Consider the following 24,013-nt stretch of genomic DNA (forward strand, 5'->3'; position numbering starts at 1 on the left):
GTTGCGCAGCTCAGTCGGCATCTAGCCGTGCTAGTGAGAGGTTCGTGCTGTGCTCCGTTAAGATACTGTGACGGTTTGAAATGTCTGCGTTAATTGAAAATCCCGCGAGCTGCGAGGTGCGTGCAGTAATAAGGTTTCTGACAGCAAAAAACTGTAAACCGATAGAAATCTATCGGCAGCTGTGTGAAGTGTATGGGGACAACATTATCACTGAAGGTGGAGTGCGACAGTGGGTAATAAGATTTAAAAATGGCCGAACCAATGTTCACGACGAAGATCGAAGTGGGAGACCCAGCAAAGTGACTGCCGAACTTGTCGAAAAAGTCGATGTTAAAGTCCGTGAAAATCGAAAGTTCACAATAACGGAACTTTCTTTGAGTTTTCCACAAATTTCGTGAAGTTTGTTGCACGAAATCATCAGCGAAAAGCTTGGTTACCACAAGTTTTGTGCAAGATGGATTCCAAAAATCTTGACAGAGGACCACAAAAATCAGCGAATGGCTGCAGCGTTGCACTTTTTGGACGCCTACAATAAGGATGGTGACTCTTTACTCGATCGCATCGTTACTGGTGACGAAACATGGGTGAAACACGTGAACTGTGAAACGAAATTGCAATCAATGCAGTGGGGGCACACAGGTTCTCCCCAAAAACCCAAGAAATGCATGCAAACAATGTCGGCAAGGAAGATGATGGCGACTGTTTTTTGGGACAGAAAAGGTGTGATTTTGGTGGACTTCCTGGAAAGAGGCACTATAATAAACGCTCAAAGGTATTGCCAAACTCTGCAAAACCTCAGAAGAGCAATTCAAAACAAGCGCAGAGGAATGTTGAGCTCTAAGATCTTGTTGATTCACGACAACGCCCGGCCCCACACGGCAAATGTCACGCGTGAAGTTCTTGAATCTTTTCAGTGGGAGTTGTTTCCTCATCCGCCGTACAGTCCCGACCTGGCACCGAGCGACTTCCACCTATTCCCAGCAATGAAGAAGTGGCTGGCTATGCAGCGTTTTGATGACGACGAACAGCTGCAAGAAGAGGTAACGAAGTGGTTGAAGTCGCAGGCGGCCGAATTTTTCGACGAAGGAATTTCCAAGCTCGTACATCGCTACGATAAATGCCTTAATTTGAATGGTGACTATGTCGAAAAGTAGTATTTGTGTGTGGCTTTCATCTGTATATAATAAAATTTGTTTCCTATACTTTGTTGTTTTTTTATTCCAAAACGTAATCTACTTTCTGGATAGCCCTCGTATATATATACAGGCGCGGATCCAAGAGGGCTATAGTCCCCCTTGACGTTCAGGTATACACTGGATAAAATGGACTTCAATCCTGCTTTACACTGGATAAAGCTGCAAACTATGATTTAGCCCCTCCCTTGATCATATCCTGGATCCGCTATTGTATATATTATAGAAGAGGGGAAGAAGAGGTTTATGGAGAATATTTGAACCATCCTTAGGATACACATTTGAATGAAAGTCTAACGATAAGATACTGTGTTTTTCGCTGAAATTTTTAATGCGTACTCCTTAGGATAGATATGCCTTTTAATCAGAGTGACATGGTAAAATCCCTCAAAATCACATATGAGCTCAAGATATGGAATCTCAACAGGTAGTATTGTTATCTTTTCAGTAGAAATTTTGGATTATATCCACAGGAAAAAACTAATGTGGTTCCAGTTCCACGTTTGAGTTGTACGTTTACATCATACATTATCTCAGTGATGAAACGTAACGTGAAACCTTCTAAAAAAATAAATTTTTAAAATGGCACATGCAATACGTACTTTGAAACCGTGTTACTATGTAATTCTTCAGGACATTGAGCATAATTTCTGACTATAATTTCTACCAAAGTTGCAACAAAAAAATATTAGTTGCTCTTGCAAAGAACTAAAACACTACACTCAGTAAGTACATAGCCTACTTCAAGTTAAAGAAGAAGGTCTTATGTTTTTCCAACAATACAAATAAACATTGTAATAAGTTATTTAATTTCAAGTAGTTCACTAATTATCAAAACAACATTCATAGTGTTGAGCGAATGGCCTATAATGTAAAATTGGGCCAAACTAAAAACATGGAAATTACAACTCTTCCGTTTAGACATGAGAAAATGAAGATACTCGTACCTCAAGAAGCTTGACCTTGGCGGTTAAAAATTGCCTGTTATAAAATATCTCTCTCACTGATATTTTGAAGCGTAAGAAGGTCAAGGTCTTCCAAATGTCATTGATTGTAAAACACTGGAAGACGCATATTAACAAGTGAAAGTTGATGCTCGTATCTATACAGTAGCTTCAGCGAGGACAAGATGTATCGATAATAATATACAAGCAATACGCCTTTTTACATCCTGTCAACAAGGAAGTATTGATTAGTCATTGGTTTGAATAAATTCAGGGGCTGTAAACCTTGTGAAATAATTATAAAATGCTTCATGCAGAAGAGATGCTTGTCCAGAAATTAACAATAAATTTAACTATCTGGTTCATATTAGTTTTGCTTAGTAATTCAAAATAGAAATAATACAGTGTATGAGCAAAACACAATGTTTTTATTGAAATATCGGTGTATAACTGTTTCGCCAAATAACTAAACCTTTGGATTCATCGTATAATGTGTCTGATTAAGTAAAAGGTTTAGTTAGTTGGTGGAACTGTTACACATCAATGTTTTAATAAAAGCATTGCGCTTTGCTCAGAGACTGTGTGATTTATATTTTGAACAAATTTAAACGTTTCTTAAGTTTCTTACACTATTTTATCATAATTCAGGACTATACAATATCAGCAGAAAAGCTCTAAAAAAAGTGCTACATGAGCCTACTACATGTTGCATAGATTCCCAAACGTTGTAAGATGGATTGCTTGAAAGAGAGCACTTACATCTCAATAATTGTTTTAAATTCATGAAGTTTCCAACATTACAGGTATTATGTGTAGCTCATTTCTACAATTTATATTTTATTTCTAGTATTTTTGTTGACAAAAGTACCATATATCTTGGAATGTAGAATCATAATTTATATTCTCCGAATCATTCAACATGCACAATGATAAAATAGTTTGTTCCACTATCTTTATAGCTCGTCAAAATTATTTTTAGTTAAGAGTGTATTTTTAATCATAGGTGCATTATAACAAGATCGGATTAAAATTATTATTATTTCATTAAGAGCCTTAGCATGTCATCAGAGGTGGACTGGGAGTACAACTGCCCACTCAGAGAATGATGCTTAATGATTCCGATTATAATAGAAATAGTAAGTGCTTCAAGATGTGGTCTTTTGCAATTAATTCAGTGTCCAAAGAATAGATTTTATTTCCTCCGTTAACCTTCTACTCAAACCGGAATTGCTTCAAATTAGCCATTTCCGGTTTCAACGTTTGTCGATATACAAAGAAAATGATAACGGATAGTGAGAAGCGTTTTCTGCAAACGCTTGTAAAGACAACATATGTAAATGTAAAGACAACATATCATGACTATCTACAACACTCTACCAAATTCGGCTGTAGTTAGAATTTACTATAAGTTCTGGTTTCAATAACGGCTTCAACGTTTATCTCTATAGAACGAAAACGGCAGCAGATACCGAGAAGCAGTTTTAGCCAAACGATTCAGGTTCTCAACAAACATATCGTTACTATCCAAATAACTCTACCAAAACTGAAGATTGTTCAAATTTACTAGTACTTGCGGTTCCAATACTGATTTCCGTAGAGCAAAAATGGTAAAAGATATTAAAAAGTAGCTTTTTGCAATCGATTCATCGTCTTAAGAATAGCCTCCTCCTTCTCCGTGGCAGCTTTGATCAAAACAGTTGTTAAAATTAGCCATATTCTGTTTGAACGTGCCTCGCCATATTACGAAAACATTAACATATAGCGAGAACATTTTTGTCCAAACGATTTAACGTCTCAAGGCAACATACCATAATTATTGTCAACACCCTACTGGAACAGGAAGTGGTTCAAATTAACTATTACTTCCTATTTCAATTCTTATTTCCATAGATTAAAATAATAGATCATAGGCGGCGCCAGGATTTTGGTAATGTGGATGCAGGCTAGGATGGGACAACACATCCTAACGTTGTTACAGAACATTCTGCAGTATTGAGCCTTAAGATCTCAAAAATAATTCCTAAGTTTTACTCAAAGAAAAAAAAACTAGAAAAAGACGGTATGATAGCAAGTAACTTATGAGAAACTTCAGAAGTCACTCAAATATCTCCAAACATAGGAAACAAGAAATATACAAATAGAAAGGGTTATTGTAGGTAAATCTGAAAATTGAAGTTAATGTTGGTGCAGCTGCACCCACTACACCCACTGTCACCAATAGCAGCACCAATACCATTAATCTACCCTCACGCGCAAAAAAATTGCGCGTATACTGTAACCTACGATTTTTCGCAATTATTTCATTTTCCTTACGTTTATGGGTAAAATTCAGTTATTAGTAAGTGGAGATAATAGAAAGCAATCCATCCATTTTTCCAAAAAAGATAATAAAATAATAAAAATTTAAGCAAAAAATAAAATTATGCTCGGTTTTGTGTATACTAGCAATACTGTTTTCGAGAGATTTTGCAGTAGAAGAGCACGATTGCAGAGGCAATAACACGATTGGTAGGGGGAGAGCTGAATCAAGGAACTGGAAATTGGAGTATAATATTGCATTTGTTGGCTTAAATCTAAGGTTTAACTTGTCTGCCAAATATATATTAGCTTCTGTAACCAAGATGTTGTACGGAAATATAGAAACAAAGAGGAAAACTGTTTTCTTAAGTTTGGAAGTGACATGCTCTATAGCCATGAGCATTCTTTTGTTAAGAAAGAGACAGGCAACAATAGGTATTCTCTGTGATCAAGTTCGTAGAGTGGTGGACTGTTAGTTCTTATACTGTTTTGAGACCAGATCGAATCCCATCCTATCCATTTTATTTATTTGTTTTTTACAAAACATTATAGAAATTGTATAGTTTTTATGTTAATAAGAACCAAAACAATATAATAAGGAAATAACTTTTTGTTTCCTCTGATGACGTATTTATTCAGAATTAGTGTACTATTAGTAATAGCAATTGTTTTCAGTTTATGCTATTGTATAGCTTCTTCTCTCATCCTTTTTTCTTGGCAAAAGAACAATTTTATCTCCAATAAAGTCTGAAAAATATATGGAGACAGAAACAGACATCTTAGTACCAAACGTGATTTATTGTGATGAAATGAGCAAGCTTCCCGTTATTAAGAAAGAAAGCTATAGAAAATTATTGAAGTTGGTCTTTTTAGGTTTTCAGCATTATATATATATATATATATATATATATATATATATATATATATATATATATATATATATAGTGTCCATAAAGTCTTTTGCCACCCCAAAAACTCGAAAACGATGAAATATGTCAAAATGAGAAATCACGTATTTCTTCATTTCAAAAGTACCACGTATAGAGGGAAACAAAGTTGTCCCAGGGTCCCTTGGATGGTCCCAGACGGGGTCCAACTCAAAATTATCGAATAGCAAGGGGGTCAATTAGTATATCGTTTGAAAGCTATTGTTAAAAGAAGATGGAACAGGTCTTATGTTTCAATACCAACCCTGATTGAAATGGCAGGGGAATTAAAATGTTAACACGACCTTCATCGAAAAGTTCATGTCATTTCCAATGATCCGAAACGGTAAAACATAAGATGTCAAAACGCTAAAAGGGGTGTTTCCTTCTTTGTAAAGTACAGTTTTTAGATGTGCAAATATTTGTCCAAGAATCCCTGCAGGTTCTCAAGTGGGATTCAACTTAAAATTTGCGAATAGGAAAAGGGTCAAATACCATATTGTTGGAAAGCTATTGGTAAAAGAATGAAGATGATACAAGTTCGGAACGGTTATGCAAACCGTGTTCGAAAGAACAGGGGTTGGGTGAACTGAGAGATATGTTAACAGTCACATCTATCGAAAGGTTTAATTAACTGGATGCCATGTCTGCATTACTAATTGAGACAATGCTATTTCAAGTAGAATTTTGCCTACTACTACTTCCGACGCTATTACTAATATTCCTATTACAAGTAGCAGTTCTGTTATTAGTATTATTACAATTTGCTATACAAGGCTGTATTAACATTTTCAGTCCCGCGCCATTTCACACATGGTTAGTATACCCACAAGACTTGTTCCATGTTCCTTCTTTTAACAATTGCTTTCAAACGGTCATTTACAACTTTTGCGCTGAACCCCGTCTGGGACCCTAGGGTCCCAGACGGTGTACTTTTCAAATGATGGCATATGTGTTTTTCAGTTTTGATATCTGTTGAGCCATTTCACATTTCTAGGCGTGGCCAAAGACTTTTCAATGCAAACTGTATTAAAATTTTGACCTGCCGCCATTTTGTGCAGGTTTACTATAGAGCATTAAAGCTTATTCAATCGTCTTTCTTTTGAAAATAGCTTTCAAACGATATGCTACTTGACCTCCCTTGCTATTTGAAAATTTGAGTTGGACCCCGTCTGGGAACCTCCGAGGACCCTGGGGCAACTTTGTTTCCTCAATACGTGATACTTTTGAAATGATGAAATATGTGCTTTCTTGTTTTGACATATATTTCACCATTTCCGAGTTTTAGGGGTGGAAAGGCTTTATGGACATCCTGTATATATATATATATATATATATATATATATATATATATATATATATATATATATATATATATATATATATATATATATATATATATATATATATACTTTTTAAAACTATCTTTATAAGGCAAGATGTGCGATCATACCCACAAATTTAGCTACTGAGTGAAAGATGTTTTCTGCGCAAATATTTTACAGGTTTATGTGCATGAAACACCAATACGCCATGGTCTCGTTTATCTGACCTTCGTTTATTCCACATACCGTATTATCCGACATATCATTGCAGGTAAAAAGTAGGATCAATCGGCAAAAAGAACTGCAAGTTGTGGTCTTACAAGTAAGGTTTCCCAGGTGATACACGCCGATTTTAATCAAACTTCACAGGTTTGTAGAACAGCAAAAAATAAGCGACACGTATTTTTTTTATAGCGGCCCATAGGCATATTTAAGCGGTATAATAGGGCTGCCAAATTGAGACAACAAAGCATACTTTAGGTAATAGAGCGAAAACGAGAAGAGATAGCCAAACGTTGTAAAGGAGCAAGTTATCATGACACGATAAGCATTTCAATAACACATAGCGCTTCCACGGGAATAACACACAACATCCGCAAATGGACCAATCAGGGATAAAAGCAGTCACAGAGCTTATATCTATTACACGGAATCCAAATAACGTAGGTAAGAATAAAGAATGATAAACAATAAGATATACGTGTTTTTACGTTTTTGCAAGATGAGACAAAAAATAGATGTAAATAGATGCATCGTTATCTTAATGTCGAAAGATTGGAGAACGGGAATATGAAGATGTGAACGCCTGTATGGGAGGCAACCTATCAATCAGTGTTGTAGAACTCGTTGCAGACACGCCAGAAAGTCGAAGAGAGACTGGCTCAAGGACATTGTAGTGTAAAGAAGCGGAACCAGAAATGCGGCGAAAACTGGGTATTACCTGGGAGTGTATATCTACGTCAAACACGGAAGCCGTACACTGTGGAAGTTGGGCACAGTTGTGTTTTGAAACTAATAGACGACCGGTTGGTGGAGAACGTTTGTGCATCCTATACGTGGATATACGTGTGTTTGTGTATATATGCCATGTAAAGGTATCGGTAGAAGTCCTGAACACATGAACCCGTGTGTTGTGAAGTAGTCAGCATGAGGTGTGTGTAAGTGGTATGCTATTGTTTGCAGTGTTGTGAAAATGACGTACGTAAATCCACACAATGTGCTGGATATGTTAATGGACGCATACAAAGAAACAAAACGTGTGAACACTGTAAAAACCGAATATGAAATGGAAATAAAGGATATACTTGTTGATGTCATGGAAAGTTTCGGGAAAAGTTGTAATACCGAAGTGGACGTTAAAGATGATCTGGTATTTATTGATAATGAAGCACATGACGTCGCTTCTTCACTCGCGAGTGAAAATGACACAGAAAGCAACGAAGACGAAGGATTATCACAATATAACGTCGGTAATTGCGGAGAAAGGGAGCACCAGCGAAGCTGTAGACACAGAAGTGAAGGCAGTACAGTTTTGGAAAAGTGGGAAGAAGAGGCGTCTGTCGTTTGAAACTGTGAAACATAGGTTCAAGTTCGTCAAAAGTAGGAATGTCCTGTATAAATGGGAAAGAAAGTTGCATGACGGTGGAACAAATTATGAAAAAGGGACGCATATTGATGCAATCGTATATGAGAAATTTCATACTGCTAATGCAAAAACCTTATAATATATAAAAAGTTTTGTCTGTGTTAGGTTTGTTCTGTTTTACCAAGTCTCAATTTTTTTGTTTTAGGTTTGTAGTACGTAAGGAAGAAGCCCAAGAAGCCATGCCAACCAACCAGGAGAAGGCACAGTGTGTCCTGTGGTACCATGAGACACGATCACCAACCACGGTGCAGAGACCGTTCCAGACAACATTTGGGAGGACTCCACCTGATGTCAAGAGCATTAAAGCCTGGTATGAGAAGTTCAAGAACACAGGGTCGGTTGCTGACCTTCCGAGGTCTGGTCGACCAAGAACCTCAGCAGACACTGTGGAATATCGCCTAGATGTGCTACGTGCTACCAAGGGTGCTCATGTGGAAGTGTACTGATGTGACCAAAACTTTTATAGTTTGTAAACAATTCAACACCAGTTTCATATTTCTATCTTATTTCTAGCCTGAGTTATCAATTTCTGTAATCAGGGAAGGACTTCTCGGACACCCTGTACATGACACAGACTTACGACGTTGGGCTATAGAAGCTAGTCAAACTGTGGGATTCGACGGGTTTAAAGCGTCAAAGAAATGGGTAAGGCAGTTTAAAAGGCGTCATCACATCGTGTCACGGAAAATTACAAAATATGTCACGTACAGTAGCGCAGAACAATTCAAAGATATACATGATAATGCTAATAGGTTCGTGCAAAGTGTTCGCTCATGTATAAATTCTAATGGCGCGGAGAATGTGTATAATACAGATCAGAGTGAATTCAAATTGGTATTTCACTCGGGTAAATGTCTGGCAATGCGTGGAGAGAAATAGGTCTACGCAAATGTGCAGTCTCTGTCTGCAACGACACACAGTTACACGATACAGCCAATCGTATCTGCCAATGGAAAGCTACTGTCGCCTATGCTCATCGTCTTAAAAGAACCTCACGGAAAGTTCGGGCCACGGATACAACAGACAATGCTTCGACCAGAAAACATGCTGATTTGTGCATCGACATCCGGCAAATTAACTAAAGAAATAACCAAATTATAGTTGCAGTCTGCGTACCTTCCATAAGTTGGTGACCGGACCGTGCTATTAGTAGATTCCTGGACTGGGTATGATAATGATTTGGCAGCTATCACAGATCCAACCAACCAATGTAGAATTATGACCACAGCTAAGCATACAATGGACATAATCCAACCTCTGGATGTTTATGGTTTTAGAATGTGGAAGAGTTATGTGCGTAACATGTCTGATGTAGTTACTCTTCAACAACTAAATATCAATCTCCATACAAGAGACAATATCATCAAATTTCAATCATTAGTACATAATCAGTTATCTTCTCCAAGATATACACCTCTGTTCACCTATGCATGGTTCCGCTGCGGCTGTTTCGGAAAGACTAATACATTTCACCAACCCAGTAGTTTTCGGGTTTTAGCAATTTCATTCATGGTTGTGCGATACCTGTAGACAACCATCCGTTGTCAGGTGTTCTTGGTGTCTAAAATATTTGTGTTTGGAGTTTTTTTTTGTGAAGTTACAATTCTGCAATACACACAATGAATAGGTTGGACAACAAATAACGAGATGTCATTTATAACAGACAAAGTGAATGCCCGTTTCCCTTATATATAGAGAGCATTTTGTTTCGTATTGTCCTTGTTATTATTTCAACATAGCTATTTACTTTTTAATATCCGCACTGGCATGCAACACTTTGCTGTTCAAGATGTACATAATGATACTACGCAACAGACGTGTTGCACGCAACATATTGCCAACACAAATATTGAATTTTGAATTGCATCACTGGTTAAGTTCTTCGACTTTAGTTATGCCCAGTTCTTTGTCAATGACATCAGAACTGTTTTCTAGAAGTTTGTGTTCGGAATGCTACGCTTAGTTTTATGTACTAATACAACAGAGGAATGGTTTCCAATACTGACATATGGCAAATTCAAACACATTTGAATGGCCAAGAACGGTATTTATGTACTGTTTTCGTAAATGTATATCGAACTGTTTTGTCAGTTAGTTGTAGGACTTTTGATTTTCATTTAATGGAACTGTTTTGTTAGTTAGTTGTAGGACTTTTCATTTTCATTTTACGTGCCATACTTTATACTGTTTACATTTGTATATTTCGAAACAAATACATGTAGCCACGAATCATTTAATATCGTTTTTATACTGCAAATGTCAAGGAAGTTCTATTAGGCTCATGTCCGATTTCAATAAGAATCATTTGTATGACGAATATTTACTACAATTGTTTATATTCGTTCCATACAATATTCGACATTACGCTACATTCTGTTAAATAGCAGCCGGCTATGGTTCAACATACAGCATATTACCGAAAATAGTGCTTGTGTAACATATTCATGTTTTGGTTTAAATGCATGCTCATATGCATGTGACTATGAATTATGTATTTTTGTCAACCTGTTCAAATTGTATTCAACATGTTGTTTAGTATTCCGCAAAGGACCTATTAATCCCTAGAACGGGGCTTGTTGCAAAACAATATCAATGTTTGTATTACTATCCTATACGGCCGTTTCTTACAGGAAGGGCGTGATTTCGTTTACTGCGGGTGGCTTTTAAATTACTGATCATGAGCATTGAACTCTTAGCAATCACTAACTACTAATAGATATAACATATAAACCATTGAACAACAAGACCAGGTTAGGTATTTATCTCTCGAGCAGGATTCTACCTGTCACCTGCAACCAGTTCTACAACACTGATTGACAGGTTACCTCTCATACAGGTGTTCACATCTTCATATTCAAAGTTCTTCAATCTTTCGACATTGAGATAACGATGCATCTATTTACGTTTTTTGTCTCATCTTGCAAAAACGAAAAAAACACATATCACTTATTGTTTATCATTCTTTATTCTTACCTACGTTATTTGGATTCCGCGTAATAGATATAGCTCTGTGACTGCTTTTCATCCCTGATTGGTCCATTTGCGGATTTTGTGTGTTATTCCCGTGGAAGCGCTATGTGTTATTGAAATGCTTATCGTGTCATGATAACTTGCTCCTTTACAACGTTTGGCTATCTCTTCTCGTTTTCGCGCTATTGCCTAAAGTATGCTTTGTTGTCCCAATTTGACAGCCCTATTATACCTCCTAAATATGCATATGGGCCTCTATAAAAAAATACGTGTCGTTTATTTTGTTGTTGTTCTACAAACCTGTGAAGTTTGATTAAAATCGGCGTGTATCACCTGGGAAACCTTACTTGTTAGTCTGTTCTTGATGCTCTGGACTTTATCGCCTAGCACACCCGTCTACACCATGACTCACGTCTATCATTCAGTGCAGACACGTATCCAGATTTTCTTTTCGGAAGGGGCCCAACACGAATCCTGGTAACCACGTAATTTTAATGTTTCAAAAATATCAATAATAATAATAATAATAATAATAATAATAATAATAATAATAATAATAATAATAATAATAATAATAATAATGCAACAGTTATGTATTTCTCTTGAACTTTTTCTTACTTTTCATTTATGAACCGGTTTACTTTAAACAAACTTCATTGTAGCACAAACGAAATCAAAAAATATTTTTGAGACACATGTAAGGAAAACTGTCTGCTACGTATATCACATAACAAAAATAGCAAATGGCAATGGTGTATCGTTCTAATACATTAACGTTATAAACAGAACGGAATCGAAATTGTAATCCCATGTAAAAATGTTCTTTAATTCCACCTGGTGTCAATGGCATTACGGTATGTTCTTAGAATTATAACAACAACGTATTGCCCACAGTTTGGACACTGCCTCAAAGTAATCTGATATAAAAGAACCTCAAAAGTGAGAAAGGTTTATTAACAAGTGATTGAGTTTTGGAAGGGGACAGCTTCCAGGACCTCACGCTCGATACGTTCCTGATTCAATGTATTATATTTATTTTTTACAAAACACGATTATTAGATGCGTGATAGGTAAAATTATATCATAGTTTGACTTTTAATAGGTCTTTTCTTAACATATCCATAAATTCCGGCGTTCTGACTGCCTGTTTTATGTCGGATAAGGGAAACTCTACTGTATTTCCAAAGATAGCATATACACTGGGGCTAGAGATCTGCACGGACCGGAATTTTTAGCCTGGACCCAGCCCAGCCCGGCCCCTTGAATCTATCAGCATTAGCGGATTAAGGGTGGAGCCATTGGAGCTCAGGCTCCGGGACCCCAAGCTCAGGGGGCCCCTTAAAATCCCTCTGTTTAATACTAAAATACAGCAATCAACTTATTATATTATAGGCTTCAGACATATGCTAAATTTCTTTCGGCTCGTTACGCTCGCGGTATCGCTAGATTTAAATCTTTCCATCAGCAGTATTTAACTGTTAATAATGAATATAATTATTTAACTGTTAATAATGAATGTAACTAAACTAATTATTGTAAACTTGGAGCACATTAAAATATTACAGCATAGTTCTCGGTGGTTCGATAAGCCTATGAGGCAGTGGAAGGCAGCAAAGAAAGTTTATGCGCTGGAACTATTCGTAACACAGGGCCCCCTTAAAATAGTTAGCTCCAGGTACCCAAAAGCCCTAGTCCGCCCCTTTCTATAAGCAATATTTCACGAAAAGCTGTTTTTTTTTTTTTTTTAACAAACTGTTCCTCATCAAGTTTTCATAAAGTAGTCCCTTTCTCCTTTAAATAATTTCGAGGGCGCGGTGTTTCAGTGGTAGAGCGTTCACCTCTGGTGCATGGAGTCCTTGGTTTGATCCCTATTCGCACCAAGTGAACCTTGTGCTGGACAAACACCGTGTGCGTGGGTTTTCTGGGGGTTCTCCCGTTTTCTCCCACTTTCTTCATTCGGCCATTTAATTCATTTCTCATCATCACTGTTTCTTTTATCCTAGTCATCATCAACGTGGGACGTAAAACTTAAAGATTTCATTTCAAATAATTTCAATCAAAAAACAGTTGCAGGACGTATGTAATTTCGAATAAAACAAACTACTACATAAAATTCTGAGTATATTATTTCTTAAATGAAATTCTGAACTTTATTTCTATGTCGAAGAGTGAAAAGACTAAATCCATGCCACGCCCTTTCCAGGTCGTCATCTGAACAAAAGATGGACAAAGTTTTAGGTAGGTGATCGCATTCAGTGAGCACTCAGTGTATTTAGTGATTTTAGTCAGTGTGTGTTTTATAAATACAATAGAAATGTATTTCTTTACACACACGTGCATACTATTTGTCATAAATGCAGACAGACCACCATTTACAAGCTATGGCAATTTAGTTTAACTTGAAAAGAGAAAATGTTTCCATATGGTTCGGATTCCACGTTAATCAGTAAGTCCACGTCTCATATAGCCTCGCTGCTGAACAGGATGTTAAACTCAAAATCACCTCAGAAAATGTTTCGTTGGTACGAAATTTGTTTCAGAAAAACTAGGAGTACTGCAAGAGATCAATCATAAACCTCGTAACAATGTATATTTTTATGTTAGAGAACACGAGAAGAACCAACACATTTTTATTGCTCTAATCGTTGAATAAATTAACAACAATAGTGATGAAACAATAATTTTTAAAAATGTCGATTTAAGAACAAAAAATAAAAAAAACAACAATGTTCCACTATATCAGCATTTTATTAATTTATTTTCATTTTCTCTCATTGCTTACACTAACACTTTCTTTCAAATTTCCATACTTTCTCATTTTCAACAATCCTCAACACACGCACACATGAGCATTCTTCTGTTTCATCATTCTCTGTCTCCTCTTTTTTTCTGATAACAAATTCTTTGGTAGAGTATCGAAGCAAAACCTTTGTGATTGAAAGAATACCATGGGGTTTGCATCGTGAAATACCAAGGAATTTGTTAGAATTCTTCTTACCCTTCATCTCATCATCATCCACTAGCAAGTTACTTGATAAAATATCGCAGCAAAACCTTTGGTATTAAAGGAATTCCAAAGGGTTTGCTAAGTGAAATATCAAGGAATTTGCTATAGTCTGGTTCTCCGGCGTAAGATCGTATGGTGCATATGATCTTACGTCCCTCTCCAGTCAAAAGTAGGCCCTCACAGACGGTGGAGACCTTTACGTGGTTGTGAGCTTTTCAACCATCTGCTTGCACCAACCTTCTATACTTGTTTCGAACAATAAATAATACTTTGTAGTTTTCTTTTCAGGTTCACAAGGTGTCTAGAGATGTTAAAACCACATCATTAGTTACGGACGTCACAAGAATTAAAGGTGACAAACTTTATTGGAAGTATATACTTATTCAAAAGTTATGTGATGAAATCAGCTATCATACGTCGCTTCCGCATACATTTGTTAGCAAATTCCGTTACGTTTCGGTACGTTAGTTATTCTCCAGTCCGTATGCAGCATACACGCTTTTTCACCACTTTAGAAAGTTTATCCAGGAGTAAAACAATTAAAGATTTCATTACATTTTATTCCTTACACATTATTAATTTAATAACATTCTTAATTTAATTGTTCAAAGTAACACAAAAACATGAACTTGAATAACCCTTTTAAGGTTACTGTTCAACTTATTTCACTAATTAGCATGTATTTGTTTATGTCCTAGAATAAGCTAATTTTCTAAGTGAATGGTTGGGGTTTAGCAATGTTGATTAGATTACTATTAGCCACAACACATCCCCTCACTTTTCTCGTTTACTCTGTCATTTTCTCCATTTTTCACTCCTAGAACATTCTCATAAAGCAGAACTCTCTGATGCAATACTGAATCCTTCTCTTTCGCAAATACAGAGTTCATTTTAGTAGTTTGTAGAGATTTTTACGTGAAAATGGCCTGTAGCTCTTCCGAGAATTCAATGAGATCACAGCAGCATATTTAAATGATCTTTTAATGTTACTTCCCAAAACCTGGCGATTAAAACAATTGGATAACAAATAGCTGCAGAACAACTGACAGAACTACTTTACTGATCCTTCTGTGAAGACGAATTTCAAAAGAAACCGTCTTCTCAGCATTTGAGCAAACGTCAGTAATGCGTATGAATAACTCACTTAAAGTGATACGCGGGGATCTGCATGTATTATATATAGTTGGAAAGGTCACACGAGTACACCTTACATGTGAAATATCTCGCTTGAGTGAGGCCTGTAGGGAGCGTGGCGACCATTTGAAGATCAGAACAAGGCACGCTCCGAAACACTAGAAAGTGTGCACAACAGAGAAAACTATGATGTAATTGTTTTGAGACGTGGCGTATATATAGGTTTAAAAGGTAGCTGAATATGAATCTGACATCATTAGGTTTACAAATCAAAATGGTGGATCCAACATGGCGGACACAAATTACAAGAAACAGTTTTGGATCTGAAATTGGGTATATACAGATATTCAACGTCGCTATGTATAAATCGGATACCAAAAGTGTACCATTCAAAATGTTTTACAATAAACAGGGAGCGTGTTTTGCTATACAATCATGCCAAAAATGAGGCATGGAATGCAGGGCAGGTTTTGTAACCCACACGAAAGTTTTATGATACGAACAGATTGCAATCATAGACAATAATTATTTTACTACTAATTCCCTCCCCCGCTCCAGAAGAGATACACCGAATACACTTTACATCTATAACATCTCGCTTGAATGGCGCCTGTATAGTACGTTGCGAATACTTGCAGATACTATCTGAAGATCCGAACAATGACAGTGAAAAGTGGGTTTTGGAGTTTAAAACATCGTTATATTTCCACACCTGTCTTTCCGGTTTCACATTATGTCGTGTTCATTTTTGAGCCATTTGTATGACAAATGTCCACTCTGATAAGTAGGGATGGTTTTGACACCGAGAATAGTCTCGATCTTGTCTCGGTCTTGTCTCTAAATCGAGACCGAGATAGAACCCAAGCTCGTCTCGATACGCATATGTCCATTCTGTACTTTTGCACTTTTTGTTCGCCACATTGGATCCCTCATATTGCATTTTGCACTTTTAACATTGGATCCGTACTCCACGACCACGAAAACCTCTACCTACCCGTTGCTGTGCTTCGCATTTTGTCCGCCATCTTGGATCCGCCATTCTGAATTGTACAATTTTGGTATCCGATTTATACATAACGACATCGAATATCTCTATATACCCAATTTTAGATCCATTTTTTTTTTTTTTTTGTAATTTGTATCCGCCATCTTGGAACCACTATTTTGATTTGTAAACATTTGATGTCAGATTCGTATTCAGCTATCTTTTAAACCTATATAGACCACGTCTCAAAACAAATACATCACAGCTACCTCTTTTGTGCACATTTTCCAGTGTTTCGGAGCGTGCCTTGTTCGGATCTTCAAATGGTCGCCACAACCCCTACAGGGCCCATTCAATCGAGATATTTCTCATGTGAGATGTACTCGGTGTGACCCTTCCAGCGATATATAATACATACAGATCCCCGTGTACCACTCCAAGTACTTTCTTGTGAGTTCCTAGTGAATGTGCCAACAGTCGTCAATTCGTGCAAATAGAGAGAAGTTATAACGTCAATGAATCCAGAATGATTTTCGAATTGGATAAACTGTATTTGTAAAGCACAGCTACACAACACTGTCTCCATCTCTTCGTTCACGAATTTGAACTCACGGTTAATTTGATATAATGTAATAATTATGCGGGCAGTTTCTCAAGATGGAGATTTGACTTGAGCGTCCGAATTACAAATACTCTCTCCTCTGTATGTAGAGGTCACGCCAGTCATTAGCCAGCGCATTTCCGCATAATTCAGCGCCTCTTTCTGATGGAAAACCGCAACCGGTCACTGGTTGGCCAGTGTCTATCTACCAGCCAGCGGATGAGCTCCGTCGCCAGGAACATATCACAATATTTATTACTTCTGGCTCCGAAAAGAGCCAGAGTTGGCATCCGAAGTGGAGGGAAGACCACAGTACTACGAAACATGATCGTCGGCCCTATGAGCTCCACGAGTAGTTGGCACGAAGGCTTGTCATGAATTGTGCCTTCAACCATCCCCAACTGCCTCCATTCACATCTTAACTTCTGCTGCTACTGACAAGGGAACATCTTATATTGATAGTAGCGTTGACCAATCAAACAATGTGCAATCGATAGAGGAATGAACAAAAGTGAGAAATCCAAAGTGTTACGGGCCGCCACCCAGAAACACAGTAGATACAGAGGAAAGAAGAATCTAGAATCATGCGAAAATAGCAATGCAAAAGATACACTGACACAGAAAGAACTTCAAAATGATTAAAGTAATCAAAATACATTTACACAACAGTATAGTAAATAAACATTGTACCCACAGATATGCTCAATAACATCATATGTAATGCAGTGTTGCCAACTGAGCACAAAATGTTTTTTTTTTAATGGCACGGAACACAAATTATAACATGTAGAAAATCTAATTATGAGTAGAACCATACCTAAATCATGGTGTACAGCGTTGCCAATATTTGAAGATAGGTCTATATGAATTTCTACATGAATCTTGGATGTAGAAGAGAACATAAAGTACGAACACACTGCGGAACACTTTATCAACAGTGGAGAGCGCGGTGGCTCAGTGGTAGAGCGTTCACTTCCGGTGCTTGGGGTCCTTAGTTCGATCTCAGCTGGCGCCGTGTGGACTTTGTGGTGGACAAACACCGTGCTCGTGGGTTTCCTCGTGGTTCTCCCGTTTCCTCCCACTTTCTTCATTCCACCATTTCACCCATTTCTCATTATTACCGTCTCCTTAGCCTAACCAGCATAACCTTGGGACGTTAAACTTAAAGACTTCATTTCATTTTTTTTATCAACAGCAACACTGAAAAATTGACTACCAATAATGTGTGAGGTGGTACAATATTACATGCGTCAGAAAAGTGAGCCTCCTAATCAATTCAAGAGCATGCATCGTTTCAGTTTTGTGTGTTGTGTTTGATACTATTCTGATTTCTCATTTGGGCAAACCTGCTTCGACACTGTTCTTCGTCCCTTATTTTCGTACTTCAGTGATTATATTCTTGTTTGTGGTACTAGTTTGAATCGTGTACTGTATGTTCTTTTCTACATCCGACATTCATATAGGAATTCATATAGGCCTATCTTCAAACGTTGGCAACACTGTACATCATGACTTCACAGGTTTGGTTCTACTCATAATTAGATTTTCTACATGTTATAATTTGTGTTCCGTGCCATTTAACAAAACTTCATTTTGTGCTCAGTTGGCAGCACTGCATTACATATGATGTTATTGAGTATGTCTGTGGGTACAATGTTTGTTAACTATACTGTTGTGTAAATGTTTTGATTACTTTAATCATTTTGAAGTTCTTTCTGTGACAGTGTATCTTTTGCATTGCTATCTTCACAAGATTTTAGATTCTTCTTTCCTCTGTATCTCCTGTGTTTCTGGGTGTCGGCTCGTAAAACTTTGGATTTCTCACTTTTGTTCACTTTTTTATCGATTGCACGTTGTTTGATTGGGCAACGCTACTATCAATATAAGATGTTCCCTTGTTGAGTACTTTATCCTGAAATCTGTTTCAGGCTACTTGAATAATACCGTAAACCTGTTAGTTGCGAAGTATTACATAAGTAGTTTATAGTCCTTGGTCAGTGATAATAAACTCAGGGATTCCTGCTATAACACACTTAGAATATGCCACCATATGCTGTCGTTATATGCCTTATTTACTATCAAAAAACAATTCTCACATACTCTGTTGTAAATGGAACACAACTCGCACAAAGTTAACTCTTTTGCACCTCTCTGCTTACAGGGAAACTCTCCTTCCTCAACACGGGCTTGGAACCAGCTACTGCGGACTCGACAAAACGGTTAAAATCACTACCGGTATTTCTAAATGTGTTGTAAAACTTCTCCCAAGCGTTTAATTTTTTTTGGTCCATATGAATGAAATTCATTCGTAAATGAACATTGGTTGGTAAATGAGTAAGATGTTTTCAAGCATTCAGACTAGAGACAATGTAGAATATGATATTACGAGAAGTACCTTTTGTGGCAGAGATCAATGGTAATTTTCGGCAACGTCCTGCTTTGCGATAAGAAAATAGATACACCCAGAGGCGGCCTTTGGGGGTGGCGAGTGGGGCATCCGCCCCAGGCCCCGCGACAACATATTCTCTTGTCACAATCAGCTCAAATATGCGGGGCCTCTGCAACATTCTAATGTACCGTAGCTTAGAGTTAAGTGAATACTTTGGCCAATAATACGGTGGGTGGATTTCTTCGGAAACCAGTTTTCATAAACCAGAACTTCTTACTCAATATTTTACTTTTAGAAGCCTTAAATTCCCGAAATCTACACCATTACTATGAAAGCGTGTAGCATGATATTTTCGGTTTTAAAGTACCGTAATAATTACGCCCTTGAATTTCAGATTAGCAATGGGTCAGCAAACAAAGCGACGCTAATACCATGCACGTGACTCTAAATGGCCTTATCTGAACTTTTCTTTGTTGTCGAAATAGAGTGAGAAGTCATGTTGTTTGTTGCTTTTGGGTCAGAAGAGTGGTCCTGATGCTACGGACACCTCTGAGTCATCGCTTCCCAGAAATAGCTCCTATTACATGCCTTGTGTAGCACCTTAGTTTGGCTTCGGAATTCGGACCGCGCAGTCGTAGTGAGATGTGGATACGTAATATTATGATTAGTGCGTGAGTGTCTTCCGATTATTTGTTTATTGGCCAAAAAATAAGTGACCATCATGAGTGGCAGAGACAGAGACAAATTCCGTAAATACGAAAGTGGGGCTGCGAAAGCCAAGAAACGGAAATATAAAGAAGATTTCATTCAGAAGGAAAAGGGATCTTTGGACAAGTTTGTTGTAGCGGTAAAATCAGCGGATCAATACCAAAACTTGAGAACACGGATGATGATTTGCCTGTGACTGTGAGCGACCGGTGTGATGCGACAGACCAGGTTGTGATACCAAGTTTTGCGACCGACGAAGAAAACAAACTAGCCGGCAACAAAACTGTTTCTGCGCCCTGTTGTCCCACAAGCAACAATGAAAACTTGGTGCAATTCTCTGGGGTCAACGTTGTTGCAACAGACCCGGAAAGTGACCTCTCCTGTGAAAGCGCGATCATTCCTCTGCATACTTCTGACACTCTTCAAACGACGAGCACACTGTTCGGCGACATATACGATCCAGGTAATTCGAAACATATTAACAGTGAAGTGCGTGACATGTTAGTGGAGAGGGGTCCAATCAGGCTAAGTGACTGTGAATACCCAAAGGACGAAGGTAACAGACATTTTTCGAACAATTTCTTTACACGGAGGATGCCGAACGGAGAAACAGTGGATAGGCGATGGCTAAGTTATTCGAAGATCAGAGACAGAGTATTTTACTTTGCTTGTAAGTTGTTTGGCACGACAGCTACTAGAGGCCAGTTAGCAAACGAAGGCTGCTGCGACTGGTAGCATCTTGGCGATAAACTTCAGCACCACGAAGTTTCTGTAAATCACGTTAAGTGTATGACAGCGTGGTTGGAATCAGCTCGGAGAATGTCCAATGGTAGCTCAATAGATAACATGATGCTAGAACGAATTAGAAAAGAAAAGCTGCATTGGCGCGCAGTGTTAACAAGAATTCTAGCGATTATACAGTCCCTTGCCGAAAACAACAGCGCATTTCGTGGGAGAACGGAGAAACTTTATGCGCCAAACAATGGTCAGTTTTTAGGCTTAGTTAAGATGCTGGCCAAATTCGATCCAACCATGCAAGAACATCTCCGCCGAATTAAGAACGACGAGGCTCACGACCATTACCTCGGGCATAGGATCCAAAACAAGCTTATCGACCTGATGGCGTCAGAAGTAAAGGGGAAAATTATTGATAAAGTGAAACTTGCTAAATATTTTGCCATCATCCTTGACTGCACGCCTGATGTTGGCCACAAAGAGCCCTAATAATGCGTTTAGTGGACGTATCAGATCTGGAAGTGAAGGTGGTGGAGCACTTCATCGAATTTCTGGATGTGGACAACGCAACAGGAAAGAGGTTGTCTGAAGCTCTTCTTGCCGCACTGGCGAATCTCAGTCTGGACATCGCCGATTGTCGTGGCCAGGGGTAGGACAATGGTGCGAACATGAAGGGAAAACACCAAGGAGTTCAAGCGCACATTCTTCGCATGTACAGTCGAGCATTTTACACTCCGTGTGGCTGCCATAATTTGAACCTTGTTTTAGGAGACATGGCTAAATGCAATTCTCAAGCAGTGACGTTTTTTGGTGTCATACAGAGAATATATAAATGCTTTGCTGCCTCGGCTGAAAGGTGGAAAATTTTGGAAGAAACCGTGCCTTTCATGACTACAAAATCACTTTAAGAAACGCTGTGGGAGTGCCACCTGGAAAGTGTGAAAGCGCTGCGTTATCAGACGAAAGGAGTCAGGGAGGCACTGTTGACTGTCGCAGATACCGCCAATGATCCGCTAGTAAAAAGTGAAGCCGAATGTCTTGCAAATTATGAGCTCGAAAGCTTCGAGTTTATTCTGAGCTTAATCATATGGTATGACATTTTATTTGCTGTGAAAGCAGTCAGCTGACATGCTGCTCGATGTGGCAATACAGCAAATCAAAGGCCTTGTTACTTTCTTGAGAAAGTACCGGGAAACCGGATTCTCCGATGCTATGATCGCAGCAAAGGAAATTGCGTCCGAAATGAACGTAGCTCAGAAATTCAAGGAACGAAGAGTCAGGTGCAAGAAAAAACAATTCGATTATGAGGGTAACGACGAAGAAACATCTTCGCCGGAGGAGTCCTTCAGAACAGGATATTTCTTATTGATAGTGGATCAAGCACTTACCTCAATGGAAAAAAGATTCGAACAACTGGAAGAGTATGCTTCAATCTTTGGATTTCTATACAACTTGAAGGGTTTGCGGTCATTGAACGACGATTATTTGTTAAAGTGCTGCATGGATTTGGACAAGATGTTACGCGCAGAAGATTCACGCGATTTGGACGGAATTGACTTAAGCGCAGAATTGAAGATTTTTCGAGAAATGCTTCCTGATAACATCAATGCCGCCCAAGAGTTTCTTCAGTACGTTTGGCCCATTCGAGATTCATTTCCCAACATCGTTATTGCATACAGAATTATGTTGACAATTCCTGTGACAGTTTCCAGCGCTGAAAGAAGCTTTTCGAAGTTGAAACTTATCAAAGCTATCTACGATCAACAATGTCGCAAAGCAGATTGTGCAGTTTAGCTATTTTGTCCATCGAAAAGGAAGTTGCCTCAACAATGGACTACGAGGACCTTATCAACGATTTTCCACAGCGAAAAGCCAGAAAAGTGGACTTCCGTCTGTGACCGTCAAAGCAGCTGCTTCGTAAGTCAGTGATAGTTTTATTATGTGTTCTAGTTTGTTGATCTTGCATGCATGTAAAATGTTTCCGAATCATTAATGTCGTAAGTTATATCGACCCCCATGCCATAAGAAGCCCTTACCCCTCAAAAATTTCACCTATGATTCCTGGCTTCGGAGGGGAAGGGGCTTCGATTACCGAACCCCCCGCCCGGGGCCCCGCATACTACTAAGGCCGCCTCTGGATACACCGTAACAATAATGATCGGTATCTATCACAATGAGAAAATTTTACCATCTTTTATCTTAGCCGGCGCATAAAATAATCACATTTATACCCAGTTCGAGGTTGCTTGTAAGCCATTCGTGAAAATCATGATCCTTAACGTTCAGAAGGGGCAAACTGCTTATGTCCTTATGTATTAAGCTTGTCTTTCCATTACATTTTCAACTTTATTTTAGCCCCGAAAAAGGCATTTATGAAATAAAGTTTGAAACAGTATTTTATTTCCTTGCCAACTTTCGGAATCTGAATAAAAAGAAAAATATTATTTTCCATTTGGAAATTCGACCTCCAGTCCACACAAACCATTTCCGCATGGTTTGGAAAGTTGCAAATACCACTCTTAAATCTGATAATGCCATGTTGATATTTAACTTTGTTGCTTCAAGATTCTTTGTGCAAAACGAGCGGAGAGAAAGGTCTTGTACCAACCAATAATTTATTCATTATTTTATTCATATTATAGTGTTTTATGGGTACATTTATACAAGAAAATAAACAAGCAAGTCTACCTTCACAAATTCCGAAATTGGCGTCGTTCCAGAGCTATAAGCACAGGATTTTTTTTTTAAACTAAGGCTTGAAGCTCTATAGCATTGATGCAAAGGGCAAGTTTGAAATTTACACAGTAAGTCACGCCTGCAATTTCCAAAACTATCTTTTTCAGGACTCTAGAACAATTACACATGGAATTCTAGAGGGAAAGAATGGGATTCCTGGAATTTTGTGAAGGAAAGAAGGTCCAAATAAGCATGTATAGAAGGATTAGCCTCCAAGCAATCGTACTTTATGTAAGACTTGTCGATATTTTTCACAGGCGAAAGATAGTAGGAGGTTGCCGTGTGCACTAAGAGTGTTGATATCTCCAATAATACCTAATAGCCTCCGCATGAAAGATTAAAAAAAAAAAAAAAAGAAAGAAAAGAAAAAAAAGAAAGAAAAGAAAAAAAAGAAAATACTACTACATGCTTGTTGGA

At 38.0% G+C, this 24,013-nt stretch overlaps 2 protein-coding genes across 2 annotated transcripts; both read left to right on the forward strand.

Moving 5' to 3' along the window:
* Positions 1–20,914: 20,914 nt before the first annotated feature.
* On the forward strand, positions 20,915–21,349 carry LOC145679412 (uncharacterized). Its single transcript, XM_081749994.1, has one exon. It carries the CDS (start codon positions 20,915–20,917, stop codon positions 21,347–21,349), a length of 435 nt encoding a protein of 144 aa, XP_081606120.1.
* Positions 21,350–21,988: 639 nt separating this feature from the next.
* Positions 21,989–22,654, forward strand: LOC145679413 (uncharacterized). The gene has a single exon (XM_081749995.1). The coding sequence runs from the start codon at positions 21,989–21,991 to the stop codon at positions 22,652–22,654; it is 666 nt and encodes a 221-aa protein (XP_081606121.1).
* The last annotated feature ends 1,359 nt before the right edge of the window (positions 22,655–24,013 follow it).

The sequence above is a fragment of the Thermobia domestica genome, chromosome 2 (genome assembly GCF_964235325.1).
Source record: "Thermobia domestica chromosome 2, izTheDome1.hap1.1, whole genome shotgun sequence".
NCBI lineage: Eukaryota > Metazoa > Arthropoda > Insecta > Zygentoma > Lepismatidae > Thermobia > Thermobia domestica.

Excerpts from the sequence above, each read along its gene's own strand:
- LOC145679412 (XM_081749994.1), top strand. The coding sequence starts at position 20,915 with ATGACAGCGTGGTTGGAATCAGCTCGGAGAATGTCCAATGGTAGCTCA.
- LOC145679413 (XM_081749995.1), top strand. The coding sequence starts at position 21,989 with ATGCTGCTCGATGTGGCAATACAGCAAATCAAAGGCCTTGTTACTTTC.